This window comes from Oncorhynchus mykiss, chromosome 10 (assembly GCF_013265735.2).
Source record: "Oncorhynchus mykiss isolate Arlee chromosome 10, USDA_OmykA_1.1, whole genome shotgun sequence".
In the NCBI taxonomy this organism is placed as follows: Eukaryota; Metazoa; Chordata; class Actinopteri; order Salmoniformes; family Salmonidae; genus Oncorhynchus; species Oncorhynchus mykiss.
Genome location: NC_048574.1, coordinates 30,797,556 through 30,814,641, shown reverse-complemented (window position 1 = coordinate 30,814,641; position 17,086 = coordinate 30,797,556). Strand labels below are relative to the sequence as shown.

At 45.3% G+C, this 17,086-nt stretch overlaps 1 protein-coding gene across 1 annotated transcript in view; it reads right to left on the bottom strand.

The window, feature by feature from the left end:
• The window catches only part of LOC110533641 (transmembrane protein 211-like), a 179,306-nt gene that overhangs the window by 136,117 nt on the left and 26,103 nt on the right, over window positions 1–17,086 (bottom strand). Inside the window, exon 2 of the mRNA XM_021618051.2 lies at window positions 6,769–6,907. Coding sequence (XP_021473726.1) covers window positions 6,769–6,907 — 139 coding nt within the window. The remainder of the gene's footprint in view (window positions 1–6,768; window positions 6,908–17,086) is intronic.

Sequence of the window (17,086 nt, the reverse complement as noted above, 5' to 3'; positions counted from 1 at the left end):
TTGACACCCTGATTGAACAACAGTATTTTTTAACGACAGCTTAAAAAACTATAGTTACCGGAGTTGTAGCTCCAGTTCTATGAGTGGAGCGGTAACTATAGTTACCTCACTGCCTAGGCAGTGAACAGCCAGAGAGAAAATTATGCACACACCTGCAGCCAATAGGAGTACAGGTCTCCCTATATAAGGGGATGCTTCCCCACAATCAGCCTCCCGAAAAATTATCTTCAGCGAGACTGGCAGGGCCTTAAGTCTTTATGGGGCTCCGCTCCACGCATAGAACTGGAGTTACAACTCCGGTAACTATTGTTCTATATCGTGGAGCTCCGCCCCATAGGGGAGCTCTGCTCCTAGTGGTTTAAGGCGGAGCGCAATGCTCCAAAATGTACACCATGCCGAGCCTAACACTTCCCACTTAATGAAAAAGTCGGGCACAGCAATGGCTGCAGCCAAATCCCGCAGTACTGTAACACACTATGAAAACAGACCGTGTCACAATGTACTGCGTCCTCAGTCTAATCCGCCCTACTCAGTCTAGAGGCATAGGCAATGACTAGTGGGCAGATAAAACAGAATATGAGCCATACTAATCTGTACAAGCAGATATATGAACTCAAACTCCGTCAGTATTAAAGATTTGTCTAATAGTTACAGAAACGATATCCCTAATCCTTCCGGCAGGTCCTTAAGTCCTAATGGGGCTCTGCTCCACTCATAGAACTGGAGTTACAACTCCGGTAATCGTTCTATATCGTGGAGCTCCGCCCCATAGGGGAGCTCTGCTCCTAGTGGGTGATCGGGGGCTATCAATATGATTGACAGTCCTCCTGTTCTCACGCAGGCTAGCAGTGGGAGAATGCAGTACAGCGGTGGAAATGCGTACAGGAAAACATCTGGCCACGGTTGGTGCGCAGAAGCGTCGTCCTGACCTCGTAGCGAGAACCATAGGGGACACTGCGCATTCACACATGACGCGAATAGGTCCACCTCGCCTCTCCCGAACCGTTCCCATATTTGGAGAACAATGTCGGGGTGCAGCTGCCACTCATCGTCTCGGGGACCCCCTCGAGACATGAGGTATACTCCAATGTTCTGATAGCCTGGAATGTGTGCTGCTGTCAATGAACGAAGGTGCTCATGAGCCCACAGCCACAATTCCTCCACCACCCGGTGGAGTGCAGGAGACCTGACTCATCCTTGGCAATTTATGTAGGCTACTGTGGTTCGGTTTTCCAACCATGTGGCGTCCCATGGGAGGCCACACACCTCCAACCGCCCGAGCCTGACATGTCAGAAAAGCGTCTGTAAGCACCAGAATGTTGGAGGACACTACACAAGTCTCTCCAATAGTTCAGGTCCGCTCTGAGTGAGAGGGGAACTACCAACAACCGACGACGGTTCCTCACTGGGTCCAGTCATAGTTGGGCAAACCATCGCTGTGTTCTGTGCATGTGTAGAAGTCCCAGCAGAACCATGGAGTGGGCAGACCCAAGAGTGTTATGATGGAATGCGCCGTCACCGTGTGATTCGGATAAAACCTTCGTAGGGCTAGCAACAAGGCAGCCAGTTGAGGATCTGAAATTCGAGCCTTCATAGTCACAGTGTCTAGCTATAATACCAGGTAGACAATCCAATGACTTTGCCAGGGCGCAATCTTTTCCCAATTCACAGCGAACCTCAGACGTGTGAGATGAATCACTGTCTGTGTTGTGTGTGCGATCGCCAGCTCTGCTGACAGGGCGAGAACCAGTAGGTTATCTAGGTAGGTTAGTAGCCTTATCCCTTGACAACGCAAAAGTTCCAATGCCGCCTCCACGCATTTGGAAAAGGTGCGAGGTGCCAAGTCTTTGTTGTGGATACATTCCAGAAGACGTTTAAGCATAAGCATTCGAAAGGGCAGTTTGGCTACGCTCTCATTGAGAGTGCGTAAATCCAATATTGGCCTCATTCCCCCTGCTTTTTTGGCACTAGGAAGTAGGGCGAATATAGCCTGCTGTTCCTTTGCTCTTGGGGAACAACTGTGACTGCTTCCTTCACCAAAAGTTTCGTAATCTTTTTCACAAGAGCGGCTACTTTCTCTGGCGTTTTCATCACAGTCTCCACCACGCCTGAAAAACGGGAGGAGTTCGGTGGAATTGGATGGCATAACCCTTCTCCAGCTTCCGGCTTAGCCAGGGGGAAAGGGTGCAGCTTCGCTGCCACACTGAGTAATGCTCTGAGAGCGGGAGAGCCCAAAGCTGTGGTACAGACAATAGAAAGGACCTGTATTCCTCTACGGCCCAAGTCGCCGCTGTCCCTCGACACTGATGTGGTGGGACAGCCCAGGGTGGGCCCCCTCGAAAGGGGGAGGAAATTGTGGCGCTTTCTGTGAGAACCGGGAGTGCCGACACTTTGGTTATATGCGTAACCTTGTGGTTCCAGCCCTCCGTGAACGCAGCACGGGTCTGAGCTGCACTAACTGAGACGCCTGCCTGAGTTAGTGTGCCGTCCCCCAACAGCGATTGCGTCATCGGCCCAACATGGGGCTGTGTACGCAAGCTGCTCTTTAAGACCTTAACCACATTACTCCTGGGGGTACAGGGTTTTTATGAGGTATAGCATAGCGGCTCATCAAGAGTGTCCGCTTTGCTGCCCTCATGTCATTTCCACAACATCCTCGTGTGTGCTCAGCTATGCACTCATGATGGGCTGTGCTACACACAGAGTGGTGAGAGGAAGAGAGAGAGAGATAGAGAGAGAAGGAACCTGAATGGTCTGAACCTGAAGTTTGTTATGGAAAAGAGGTTCTCTTGTGACAAAGGTAGATGGAATACATTCTTTATTAACAACTGACACTGGCCCTTTGCAGGGGTGGGGGAAGAGCAGTGGGCGCTGTCACACGAAGTGCTGCGCTCTCTCCCGTCCTCTCCCCCTCGTCCCGTCATGGCCGTCGTCTCTTCTGGCTGCACCTAGGCCATCAGGGCGAGGAAATGAAAATCTCTCTCACCAGTGGAGCCTCTGCCATCTCTGATGCTGCCGGAGGGGCGCAGCCCTCTCCTGGTGCACCGGGTGCTGCTGCTCGATGGGCTCTCCGTCTGGCTGTAGACCCAGGTCTACTAGAGAAGGTGGAGTGAGGAGACTCTTTTGAACCTGCTCTAGACCCTCCTGTCAATGGCAGGTGTCTAGCGAGCTGCATCTTCTCCTCCTCTAGCTACCCAAAGCGTGCCGACCGTTTCAGTGTAGAGTATCATATCCACCTCTGGGTTGGGGGGAATGGGGGGCAGTGTATTTAGACGGCTCGCGGCCCGCTCATTGAGCCCTGTAAAGTCAGAGCGCAAAGAGGCCATTGCGTAGGAGGGGGCTCTCTTCCTCACCCAAGGATGTGAAATTCCCCTCACTCTCCCTAGGGAGGGGGCCATGTCAGCCTCGGTCGGTAGACTGGATTTTTCCCAGAGAAAAACCCAGACACTTCCCAACATCTTCGCCATCTCCGGAGGCGCCGTCGTCATATGACACCTCAGAACCTGAGGCTAGCACAGACATGGCGTCTTCCAGAGGGAGATCTACCCTGCAAAAACCCCACAGCTGTTTCCTCTCCTTTAAAGAAAGGAGGGTGCAGCTTGGGCATTCCGGGGGATCTGTGAGGTCGCCCCTAGCGTGCTGCGAATCCAAACACACGAAACATAAGTTGTGTGGGTCCATAGACGCCATAGTGGAGCAGCGACACTGTGCTCTTAATTAAAATATATTTTGGGGGTAGAAAAGGCGTGCTCATGAAGGATGACGTCGAGACCATGATATCGACAGCGTGTTCATCCTGAGTCTTCTCTCTTCTCTTCTAGGATTCTTCAGTCCAGTCCTGTCACTGAAGATAATGGGAGGCTGATTGTGGGGAAGCATCCCCTTATATAAGTACACCTGTACTCCTATTGGCTGCAGGTGTGTGCATAATTTTCTCTCAGGCTGTTCGCTGCCTAGGCAGCAGGGTAAACCACTGGGAGCAGAGCTATCCTATGGGGCAGAGCTCCACAATATAGAAACAACACCAACTGGCATTCAGTCAGTTCAAAGTATGACAAAGTAATACCACATCAACACCAAAACTGCTTACACCAGGATATGAACACTGAAGATTTTGCTGTGTAGTGAGAGAATCAGGGGGGAACTGACTGAGTGCTAAAACTGTGAGAGTTGTGAGACTTGTTAATTTCTAAACTACAAGGTGCGGCAAAAAATACCAAAGGTTTTCAAAAGGGCTGTCGACAGGAAATCCAGGAATGTTTCCAAAGAAAGTGTCTGAAAAGCCAAGTCTGCAAAAGTGTTCGAGGGGATTTTTTTCTCAGACTGGACATATTTCAGGATAGTACAGTTTTCAATCTAGGAAATAAAGCAGTACTTTATTAGCCAGTCCTTTCTCCACTCTCCTCCTCTCTGTTATAGTTTACTGTATGATACTGGGAACATCAGAAGGTGGGGGGAAATAAACCATATTTTGGTAATCCAACCAGTTGAACATATGCGTTGGTACTTAATGAATATGATGTCAGTTCGGTTGTCATCTGAGACATTCTCATCAATGATAGGATGACATAAACTGTACAGTGGAAAGTCTACACATTATAGTTATCAGATTCACATGGAATTGTTGTGCAATTTAAATGTTTGAATATGAAATTATTTGGGAGGGGATGAAATGTGATTTTAGCTTCTAAAATGTAAGAATTGGAATTTCATGAGTGAATTAGGCCCGACTCAGTGTCCCGCCCATGTGAAGAGACATTGGTTAAACTATGAAACACGCCCTCCTCTCCCTTCCTATATAAAGCCTTGACGACAATATAACTTGCTGTTCCGGGTACATTAAGATGACGATCCGATGTCAGAAGGGTTCAGATAATAACTACAGAACGAAGCCAACCTCAGTGTGAGCTTCGGTTGCGAATGGTATGAATTTTGAACTCTTATTCACTACAGAGGTGATACCTCCTAGCCGTTCAGTTAGCAACAGCAGCTGCAAACGTGGGCTCGGAAAGAACAGACAGAATATCCCATCTACCACACAACGACATTACTATAACGTATCCAATTTACCACCAGAGACATTCTTCCGAGGACAGGAAGATCTCTGTTGGCCAACACGACCAGCATCTACGACCAACCTACCGAAGTGCAGCTCAGAGTAAATATTTATTGCATTTTCCTTTTCCAAATGGGCGGTAATTTAGAATGCACAAGATTCTGTATTTACAATGGAGTAGCTGCCTACGGCCCGATAGAGACATCGCTTCTCCCTTTGTTCTTCAGTCTTCCCGCTCTTTCACTCAAACCCATCCCCCTTTTCTTTGGGTAACCAGCTGTCATATCTGCTCCGTACTCTAGGGACGTTTTCCTTTATGACATAATTTGTAATCAATGTATGGTTCATTCTGTGTATATGTAATTCTGTGTGATTAGTTAGGTATTTAGTAAATAAATAATTCAACCCAATTTTGTATTGCTGATTCAACTTGTTAGTCGGGGTTCGTGAAGATAACCAAGAATTTACAACTTTCAGATGAGACTGAAATAAGGTGACGATTGATATTGACTGCCATTGATGTAAAATATTACTAGGTCTTTAAGAGTTTATTCGGAAGATAACAGCTCTATAAATATTATTTCGTGGTGCCCGACTTTCTAGTTAATTACATTTACATGATTAGCTCAATCAGGTAATATTAATTACAGAGAAAAGATTTTATAGAATAGCATGTCATATCACTTAATCCGGCATAGCCAAAGACACGACAGTAATGTGTGTCCTTCAGATATCCTAACCTCACACAATGTGATAAACACGTAACTACAGACAAACACACATGAACGGACAAACGTGCACACACACTCTATACAGTGAGTGGAAGGCCTATGCACCAGGGTGGTGGGCAGCGGCTAGGGCTGCTTAGTTTACTTGGCTGGTGTCGTGTGTACATCACATTAAACCCTGACCCTCTCATCACCAGTAACCATACTTAGTTTACTTGGCTGGTGTCGTGTGTACATCACATTAAACCCTGAACATCTCATCACCAGTAACCATGCTTAGTTTACTTGGCTGGTGTCGTGTGTACATCACATTAAACCCTGAACATCTCATCACCAGTAACCATGCTTAGTTTACTTGGCTGGTGTCATGTGTACATCACATTAAACCCTGAACATCTCATCACCAGTAACCATGCTTAGTTGATGGGGCTACTTCTCTGTTTGAATGAAAGCAGGGCCTTGATAAGACACACGTCCTCCTGAACCAATGACCCGTGTTAAGGGTCTGTAATTGTCTTTTTCCTGCCTCCTCTAAATCTCCCCAGTGCCCTCCTCATATCGCTCTACGCCAGCATAACACTTCACTCCACCACCGCACCGCAGCCCGTAACCTAGCAACGGCCCGCTGGAGGCCTGAAGAGCAGCAGCTTCCGTTTGGTTTGGTGTGAGTGATGTGCCTTGGCAATAAAGTGAGCTCCTCTTCACTTCAGATGATAGGCAGCTTTATCTGTGTGTCGCTCGTAAGTATCTGTACACTGAGCTGTCTCTTACCTATAGAGAACACTGAGGATGAACATGTAGCCTATCTAGATCACTAAAGAAGGTCCAAGCAGAGAAATGTGATCAAGGGACTTCATTCATAACTAATGCCTTCTTATGATTCACCTTGAACTTGTATGTCAGTCGTTGATTAAACAAATCAATCTATCGTCTAGGTAATAGAAAGTGTGTGTGTTGTTTGTGAAGCGTTTGATCTGTACTCACCCGCAGTCATCTGCATGTATCCAGCCAGTGTACAAATCCTCCTCTCACAGCCTCCGCTGGGCAAGAAGATGGTGATGATGGCCAACAGGGAGCTGACTGCCAGTACGGCACATCCTCCAGAACAGAGCACTACACTCGTCTGAAACACACAGAACATTTAATCAGATGCTTTTATCCAAAGACATTGTCAATAGTGACTGTGACACATATACGTGTAGTAGGTATACAGTTGAAGTCGGGAAGTTTACATACACTTAGGTTGGAGTCATTAAAACTCGTTTTTCAACCACTCCACAAATTTCTTGATAACAAACTATAGTTTTGGCAAATCGGTTAGGAGATCTACTTTGTGCATGACACAAGTAATTTTTACAACAATTGTTTACAGACAGATTATTTCACTTATAATTCACTGTATCACAATTCCAGTGGGTCAGAGGTTTGCATACACTAAGTTGACTGTACCTTCAAACAGCTTGGAAAATTCCAGAAAATTATGTCATGGCTTTAAAAGCTGATAGGTTAAATTACATAATTTCAGTCAATTGGAGGTGTACCTGTGGATGTATTTCAAGGCCTATTTCAAACTCAGTGCCTCCTTGCTTGACATCATGGGAAAATCTAAAGAAATCCGCCAAAAGAATTGTAGACCTCCACAAGCTTGGTTCATCCTTGGGAGCAATTTCTAAACACCTGAAGGTACCACGTTCATCTGTACAAACAATAGTACGCAAGTATAAACACCATGGGACCACGCAGCCGTCATACCGATCAGGAAGGAGACGCGTTCTGTCTTCTAGAGATTAACGTACTTTGATGCGAAAAGTGCAAATCAATCCCAGAACAACAGCAAAGGACCTTGTGAAGATGCTGGAGGAAACAGGTACAAAAGTATCTATATCCACAGTAAAACGAGTCCTATATCGACATAACCTGAAAGGCCACTCAGCAAGGAAGAAGCCACTGCTCCAAAACCGCCATAAAGCCGGACTACAGTTTGCAACTGCACATGGGGACAAAGATTGTACTTTTTGGAGAAATGTCCTCTGGTCTGATGAAACAAAAATAGAACTGTTTGGCCATAATGACCATCGTTATGTTTCGAGGAAAAAGGGGGAGGCTTGCAAGCCGAAGAACACCATCCCAACCGTGAAGCATGGGGGTGGCAGCATCATGTTGTGGGGGTGCTTTGCTGCAGGAGGGACTGGCGCACTTCACAAAATAGATGGCATCATGACGCAGGAAAATTATGTGGATATATTGAAGCAACATCTCAAGACATCATTCAGGAAGTTCAAGCTTGGTCGCAAATGGTTCTTCCAAATGGACAATGACCCCAAGCATGCTTCCAAAATTGTGGCAAAATGGCTTAAGGACAATAATGTCAAGGTATTGGAATGGCCATCACAAAGCCCTGACCTCAATCACATAGAAAATGTGTGGGCAGAACTGAAAAAGTGTGTGTGAGCAAGGAGTCTCTTCATTCATTAGGCCTTAACTCTGTCTCACACTGACTGTCTCTGGCTTTGATAAAGCTGCTGCACGTCCTCCTTCATACATCTATTCCTACCCCCGGAGAAAATGGGGACGGTTGCCTTCATTTTTTGATGAAGGTAAGAAAAAAAAGGAGAGATATGAAAAAGCAGCAACCCCTGCTGTTCTGAGATAAGTTACTCTATACTCTATTTAGAGCAGAGATGCAATAACTACAACAGAATAACTTGGTTAAGATTAAATGAGTTATCTTTATCTATCATACATAGAGTATCAGTCAATGCCTTCCCTCTCAAACACTGTAATTTATAAAGCTCTTACATTGCACTCAAAGCACTCACAGTCACAATAGTGAGTGTCCTTTACAAGTGTGCCTGGTGATTGTGGAAAGAAATTCAGAATGCAACCTTTTTAGAATTGTGTCATTATCTTCCAAGAAAAAGAATTGTGCAGCTGAATAGCTCCATCATTACGAAGGAGTGAGGAGGGAGGAGATATGTGCTGTTACACTGGGTTAAATCAACGTTTATTAATGGATCATAATCCAAGCAATAATCAACAGTGAACAATATTGATTTACGATGATGGTGATGATGACGATGATGGTAATGACAAAGGTGCTGGTGCTGCATTGCTGATATTATGAGAGGTGAGAGGAAGATATGCAGACTAGGCTAACGGATATAGAAAAGCCATTCAATATTATGTTCTTTATTCTCTTTTCCTCTCTCACTAAAATGATATTTATGTATGCATGGGAATGTCTAGTTCTTTCCCCCGTTGCTGGATCCTGCTTGGCTCACAGCCTCCTAGTGTAGAGCCTAGTTGCCTCCCTGCCGGGCTCTTTTACATTCATAGTGACACATAAAAAAATATGCTGGGCCTCATAGAGCAGAGGAGAGGGGAGGGAGGGGGGGGGCAAGGCTGGAGTGGGGAAGGCCATCTATTCACCACAGTATTATAGTCCCCAAAATACATACCCACTTAGCAGAAGCAGTCATTTACTGTATGGAGCTACAGGTTACAGCATATTTCTCCACTACCAGAAGAGTTGTTGGTGTGTTTCTGTGGCTATCTTGTTTCATTCAGCAAATTAACTGGGAAGCAGTAATAGATTTATTCACATGGCATTTTACACTTGCCATGTAAAGGAACTCCCGAGACTAATAAAGCCTATCACAGTTGCTGCCCCGTTGGCGTCTATAAAACAAAACCTAAATTTCAATCTACGCGGCCAACATCAATCAAGTCTTCACATGTGTGTTTCTCTGCGAGCATGTGTCGGAAGTGTTCAGCTGTTGATGATACAAACACGTTATAATGACCTCATTATCATCGCATCGTTTACTTACAGACAAGACAGAAAGACATGAGAGGCCCTTTTCCACTGCTGCATTGTGGCATGCTACACACTGCTTAGAGCACAGTTACTTAGTAGAAAATTGGGTTCTAATAGCGCTGACATTTTCAGTGATGCTTTCTAAATAGATTGTAATTATATGTGAATAACTACGCAGAGCACTGAAACAGCACAACAAGATGGAGATGGAGAAAGTCAATTTGAAGTCACACTGAAGAGGGAAATTGTAAAAACAAAAATGCCCATTCTGATTTTGGTGGAGAACATGAGGAGAATGAATAGACAGTGGAGAACATGAGGAGAATGAATAGACAGTGGAGAACATGAGGAGAATGAATAGACAGTGGAGAACATGAGGAGAAAGAATAGACAGTGGAGAACATGAGGAGAATGAATAGACAGTGGAGAACATGAGGAGAATGAATAGACAGTGGAGAACATGAGGAGAATGAATAGACAGTGGAGAACATGAGGAGAATGAATAGACAGTGGAGAACATGAGGAGAATGAATAGACAGTGGAGAACATGAGGAGAATGAATAGACAGTGGAGAACATGAGGAGAATGAATAGACAGTGGAGAACATGAGGAAAATGAATAGACAGTGGAGAACAGCCCTATCCTGTTATATGAGGACATTATTATCACTGTGGCTGTTCCGCATCTAAAGTAGATATATAGGAAACACTGACCCAGGGTGGTCAGCCCTGTGGCATAAGACTACAGAAATGTTAAACCACACACAGTCACTCACACACATCCTAAAACACTAACACAAAAGCACACGGCCCCACACATCCCGATGGTCAGGGCTGGGGCTCAGTCATAAAGACTGTTTTATTGGTTTCCTACTCCTAACAAATCCAATATCACATCCAAGGCCTGTACTGGAGAGTAATACTAGTTACAGAACTGCTGCAGACCTAAATAAACCAAGGGACTTGAGTAATAAGGTATCATTCAGGTGGAGGCTCCATGGGTAACCTTTTCAAATGAAGTCAAGGAAGCCAAGGATTACACACTAAAGGCTAATAACATTTCATTGTATAATTGGGAGTTATACAATTGGTGGTTTGGAAGGAGCTGAGCATAAGTGCTGTTGCAGCCATAAAACAACCTGTCCTCTCTCCAAAGAAAGAATCACAATAGTATTTCCATGGAGCTTGTGAAAGTGCACATCCTAACCTCTTATTGCTGTTATAACAGCAGCATAAAGACCAATCCATTCGTGCTCTCTGCATGCATGCATGCATACATACATACATACATACACAGACACACACACACACACACACACACACACACACACACACACACACACACATACATACATATATACAGTGCCTTGCGAAAGTATTCGACCCCCTTGAACTTTGCGACCTTTTGCCACATTTCAGGCTTCAAACATAAAGATATAAAACTGTATTTTTTGTGAAGAATCAACAACAAGTGGGACACAATCATGAAGTGGAACAACATTTATTGGATATTTCAAACTTTTTTAACAAATCAAAAACTTAAATATTGGGCATGCAAAATTATTCAGCCCCTTTACTTTCAGTGCAGCAAACTCTCTCCAGAAGTTCAGTGAGGATCTCTGAATGATCCAATGTTGACCTAAATGACTAATGATGATAAATGTAATCCACCTGTGTGTAATCAAGTCTCCGTATAAATGCACCTGCACTGTGATAGTCTCAGAGGTCCGTTAAAAGCGCAGAGAGCGTCATGAAGAACAAGGAACACACCAGGCAGGTCCGAGATACTGTTGTGAGGCCCATGATCACTCTGGATGAACTGCAGAGATCTACAGCTGAGGTGGGAGACTCTGTCCATAGGACAACAATCAGTCGTATATTGCACAAATCTGGCCTTTATGGAAGAGTGGCAAGAAGAAAGCCATTTCTTAAAGATATCCATAAAAAGTGTTGTTTAAAGTTTGCCACAAGCCACCTGGGAGACACACCAAACATGTGGAAGAAGGTGCTCTGGTCAGATGAAACCAAAATTGAACTTTTTGGCAACAATGCAAAACGTTATGTTTGGCGTAAAAGCAACACAGCGCATCACCCTGAACACACCATCCCCACTGTCAAACATGGTGGTGGCAGCATCATGGTTTGGGCCTGCTTTTCTTCAGCAGGGACAGGGAAGATGGTTCAAATTGATGGGAAGATGGATGGAGCCAAATACAGGACCATTCTGGAAGACTGGGACGGAGATTTGTCTTCCAACAAGACAATGATCCAAAACATAAAGCAAAATCTACAATGAAATGGTTCCAAAATAAACATATCCAGGTGTTAGAATGGCCAAGTCAAAGTCCAGACCTGAATCCAATCGAGAATCTGTGGAAAGAACTGAAAACTGCTGTTCACAAATGCTCTCCATCCAACCTCACTGAGCTCGAGCTGTTTTGCAAGGAGGAATGGGAAAAAATGTCAGTCTCTCGATGTGCAAAACTGATAGAGACATACCCCAAGCGACTTACAGCTATAATCGCAGCAAAAGGTGGCGCTACAAAGTATTAACTAAAGGGGGCTGAATAATTTTGCACGCCCAATTTTTCAGTTTTTGATTTGTTAAAAAAGTTTGAAATATCCAATAAATGTCGTTCCACTTCATGATTGTGTCCCACTTGTTTTTGATTCTTCACAAAAAAATACAGTTTTATATCTTTATGTTTGAAGCCTGAAATGTGGCAAAAGGTCGCAAAGTTCAAGGGGGCCGAATACTTTCGCAAGGCACTGTACATACATACCCTTGACATAAACAACCCAGCCTCTTGACATTCTAAAGCATCACCTGTATAAAGGACTCTGGGTAAAGTGAGTTCATACCCGCTGCAGCCTAACTGATAATCATGAAGACGTATTTGTTATGGTACTCAACTGACGTGTGGGTGCTGTTGTATGTAAACTGTTATTGTTTTGCATACTGTAAGGGATGACACAGACCCAAAGCACAGCAGCTATGCTGGGCGATATTCTCTCTCTCTCTGTCGTCTCTCTCTCCACACCTTCCTTTTAGTTCCGTCCTTCCACTTGGCTAGCTCGACCCGGGGCACATCAGCATTCGGTGAAGAAACAGCGTAGCTGGCGACCACAGTAAGTGTCAGCCTTGACATCTCTCTGTGTCTGCCGAGCCTCGGCGGTGTCTGCCGAGCCTCGACGGTGTCTGCCGAGCCTCAGCGGTGTCTGCCGAGCCTCGGCGGTGTCTGCCGAGCCTCGACGGTGTCTGCCGAGCCTCAGCGGTGTCTGCCGAGCCTCGACGGTGTCTGCCGAGCCTCAGCGGTGTCTGCCGAGCCTCGGCGGTGCTATAATGTTCTGTTGCCCATTCGCTCTGTCACACCTCCAAAAACAGAACTTTACACTGTAACATCACACACACACACCTCCAAAAACAGAACTTTACACTGTAACATCACACACACACACCTCCAAAAACAGAACTTTACACTGTAACATCACACACACACACCTCCAAAAACACAACTTTACACTGTAACATCACACACACACACCTCCAAAAACAGAACTTTACACTGTAACATCACACACACACACCTCCAAAAACAGAACTTTACACTGTAACATCACACACACACACACCTCCAAAAACACAACTGTACACTGTAACATCACACACACACACCTCCAAAAACACAACTTTACACTGTAACATCACACACACACACCTCCAAAAACACAACTTTACACTGTAACATCACACACACACACCTCCAAAAACACAACTTTACACTGTAACATCACACACACACACCTCCAAAAACACAACTTTACACTGTGACATCACACACCTCCAAAAACACAACTTTACACTGTGATATCACACACCTCCAAAAACACAACTTTACACTGTCACATCACACACCTCCAAAAACACAACTTTACACTGTCACATCACACACACACACCTACTAACCCACACACGCTTACACAAAGATCACTTTACCCTCAGAGAGGCTGAGTGAGGCTTGTTTATGGCTCTGTAGCTGACGCGTACACACACAGCTGGGACGGGCCCCTACTCCCTCATCTCCCTCTACCACACTTTCTCTCTCTCTTTTTCTCTCTTTTAATCAGTTTTTCCTCCTCCCTGATACTCTGTACTTGTCTTGTAACTTCATCATTTTCCGGACAATCCTTATAACCCTGCCAAAATGGTCACACAAATGCCGCTAGACCCCTAAATGAACGTGCTGAATAATACATCTATCTCCTCATTGATCTTTACTTGGGGAGAGTCGCCTAGTAGAGAGGAGAGGTTTGTGTGCATCTGTGTGTGTCGTGTCAGACTGTCCCCTGAATGGCTGACAAAAGCCAACACCAAGGGCCCATGCTGAGAGAATACAAGATGGAGAGAAAATGAGGGATAGGGCGGAGGAGATTAATGACCTGACAAGTGGAGGGAGTGTTCATTTATATGTTGAGGACAGCCAGGCCCCAGACAGAACATGACATTCAGAAGGCACTTATGAAGAGGACATGGGAATGTGGGAATGTTCTTCAGTTTCCCTTGAAACCAGACACAGATACAACAGGCAAATTCCTAAAATTCACCTCTGCAAATGGGTGCGCCTGTAAATGTTTATTGTCCTCATTGAATAATAACTGGTGAAGTTAACATGTTATAACATAGGATGGTCGACGGTTACGAAATGTAACCGGTCATTAATTTGATTTACGGTGTTCCTATTCCCTCAGATCCTGTTCCACAGTAATTACCCTCTTCAATAACATGCTGAAGGTGAATGCTGATTGGAATGCTAATCTGTGACATGTATTTCCAGGCCTAGTTTAGCAGTAGGGGTTGGGTTCCCATAGAGCCAAGTGGAGTGGAGTTTCCCATAATCTCCCCCATAAGGGTGAAAGTAACCATCCCATTCTGGGCAAGTCAGTGGGGGTAATACTAAACTGCCTATCATTGTCATAAGGAATACACTATATTCGTCGCTGAAATAAGGCCCTGCTGGTAAGGTGACACGCTTTAATCAAAACACACAGCGGGAATCTAAAGTCAGCCATTCAACTTTCTCACTGGCTGAATGAACTGGGGTGAACTCTCTCTCTCTCCTCATTGTTTTCCCAGCAGTTTGCCCCCGGTCAGTCCCTCCCTTCAGCAGGCAGTAAGAGCCAGAACCAGGTGGGGGTGTTGGTGCTGGTGGGGGGGCAAAAAGTCAAGTTCAACCCACAGAGCAGAGCCACTCTCGAACCCAGACCCCCGTGTGTGTGTGTGTGTGTGCGTGTGTCTATGCATGTATACCCCAGTCAGACATGTGGAGTGGCCTCTCAGAGCCTCCCCTACAGGCTGCCTAATCCTTTCTACAGCTATACAGGACATAAAAGAAGGAGTGCAGAGCCACTGACCGATGGACAGAGGCCCTCTTTAGGACTGCATCCACACAGCCTGAGGAGTGCATTCCACAACTCAGCCCCCTCTTCCCCCTTGTCGTCCCAGTTTCCCTGGCCTGGCTCCATTCTGGCCTCAGCCACAGGCAGCTATCTTCTTGTCAGGGTCACTTACCACCTGCTGCCTGGAACCCCAATGGACGCCACGGTCTGTGTGCTTTGGAATGACTGAAGGACCGACACGGCCTCTTGATGGCCTCCTACTGCAGGTGAGTGGGTCTAGTTGCTCTCCATACTGTCTCCCCTAATGTTGATGCATTATTGCAGTTTTTTACTTCTTTAAGCAAATCACAGAAATGTAACTCCAGACTGCTATTCAGTACCTTCTCTGAGTCTACAGGCCTAAATGCAAGGTCAGGAACAAAACCACCTCAGCAGGAAGCTGAAGGTACCGCACAACTTGGCCAATGTCTGATCAAGACAAATGTGGAAATAATGTATTCGATTCCCTATGCAATTCTGAACATTTCCATAATATCTGTTGTTGTGGGTGGTAGAAGCAGCAGCAGCAGGAACTGAGTGTGCAAACAGCACCATCATCCCACAGGAGACGTGATGTCTTTATGCAGATGCCAGAGCTATAGAAACCTATTGAATGGCTGTTGCATAAGGCTGTGAAGAGGATGGCTATGGGCCACAGTACAGAGCTAACTTCAGCTGCTATTTTAGAGCCATATTATTCTTCAAAACAGCTCTTTTGTCTCCTCAGCATCCCCTTAAAATCAGGAAGCATTGCAGCCCATGCAGTCTTTATTCGATCAATTACATTTCGTTTTTAATAGATCAAGAGCTAGATTTCCTTAGACACATCGTCACATATACACTGCTAAGATAAAACGCTAAGAAATTGGACTACATTTTTGGCCAATTCTCATTGGTCCATAAGGAGTAATAAAATAGCATCCCCACATTATACATAAGGCTAATCAAGGACAATGTGACCTTCTCTCTCTCCCTCCCTCCATCTCCCCCTTCCTCCCTCCCTCTCTCCCAAACCTCTGAAGCCTGCTCTCTAAAGGAGGAGTGATCCTCCACCCGAGGGCTTACACCCCATTAGCAGACAGCCACCTCATCACACACAAAGCCCCTTCTCCCCCACCCATCTCCCCCCACTCTCAATTAAATGGATGTTATTGTCCCAGGGGGAGGCAGGCACAGGGTCAGGTACAACGGATAAAATAACCACCTCTTCCCTCACCTGACTGGCTCCCAAACTCCCTCCCTCATTCCTTCTAACTCGTTTCCTCCCTTCCTACCCACTCCATTGGATTGTGGCAAATAATACATCACACGGCAGTCAGATCCGATCTAAGAAAAATGGATGGTGCGAACTGTCTTCACAGAGCTGTGTTAATGAGGACATCCCAGTCCCAGTCTCAGACTAGCCAAGGGATTGGGCGAGAGCCTCTGAAAAGGCTTCTTTTAATAACAGGTTAGTGGGGGGCTGTCAAAGAGAGAGAAAAGAGGAACCGCAGGCTCACTTTCTTCCTTTTTCTTCTTCTCTTTCAATAGAGGACTAATTTCATTGATACTTTATTTTTCTCCCCTAATTCTCTTGATAACAAACAAACATAGCATTTGCTTTTTGCTTTGAGGCTCATGCTAAACAGAGAACGGAGAAAAACACATGGGAATATAGAAGTCCAGAAAAATCAAGCAGATATATGAACAGTAGTCATTCAGAATGGCATGTTTGCATGAAGTTGAGGGTGGAAATTATAGAAATCTGCCTGATAAACAAGCCAAATAAATCCAAGTCAACTATGTCTGATTGTGCTAATTATAGTAAACCCTTTGTAGCTGTGCATGTATGTCTGGCACACTTACAAACAGCAGGTAGAATACAGAGGCAGAATCCTACAATTATGTTAGATTTATTTATTTGACTAAGCAGCACTCTGAGCTGTACGAAGAAGAGAGCAGAGGGGAGGGCATGAGATGAGAGGAGGAGAGAGAGTTGAGAGGAGGAGAGAGAGATAAGAGAGCAGAGGGGAAAGAGAGAGATGAGGGGAGGAAAGAGAGAAGAGGGGAG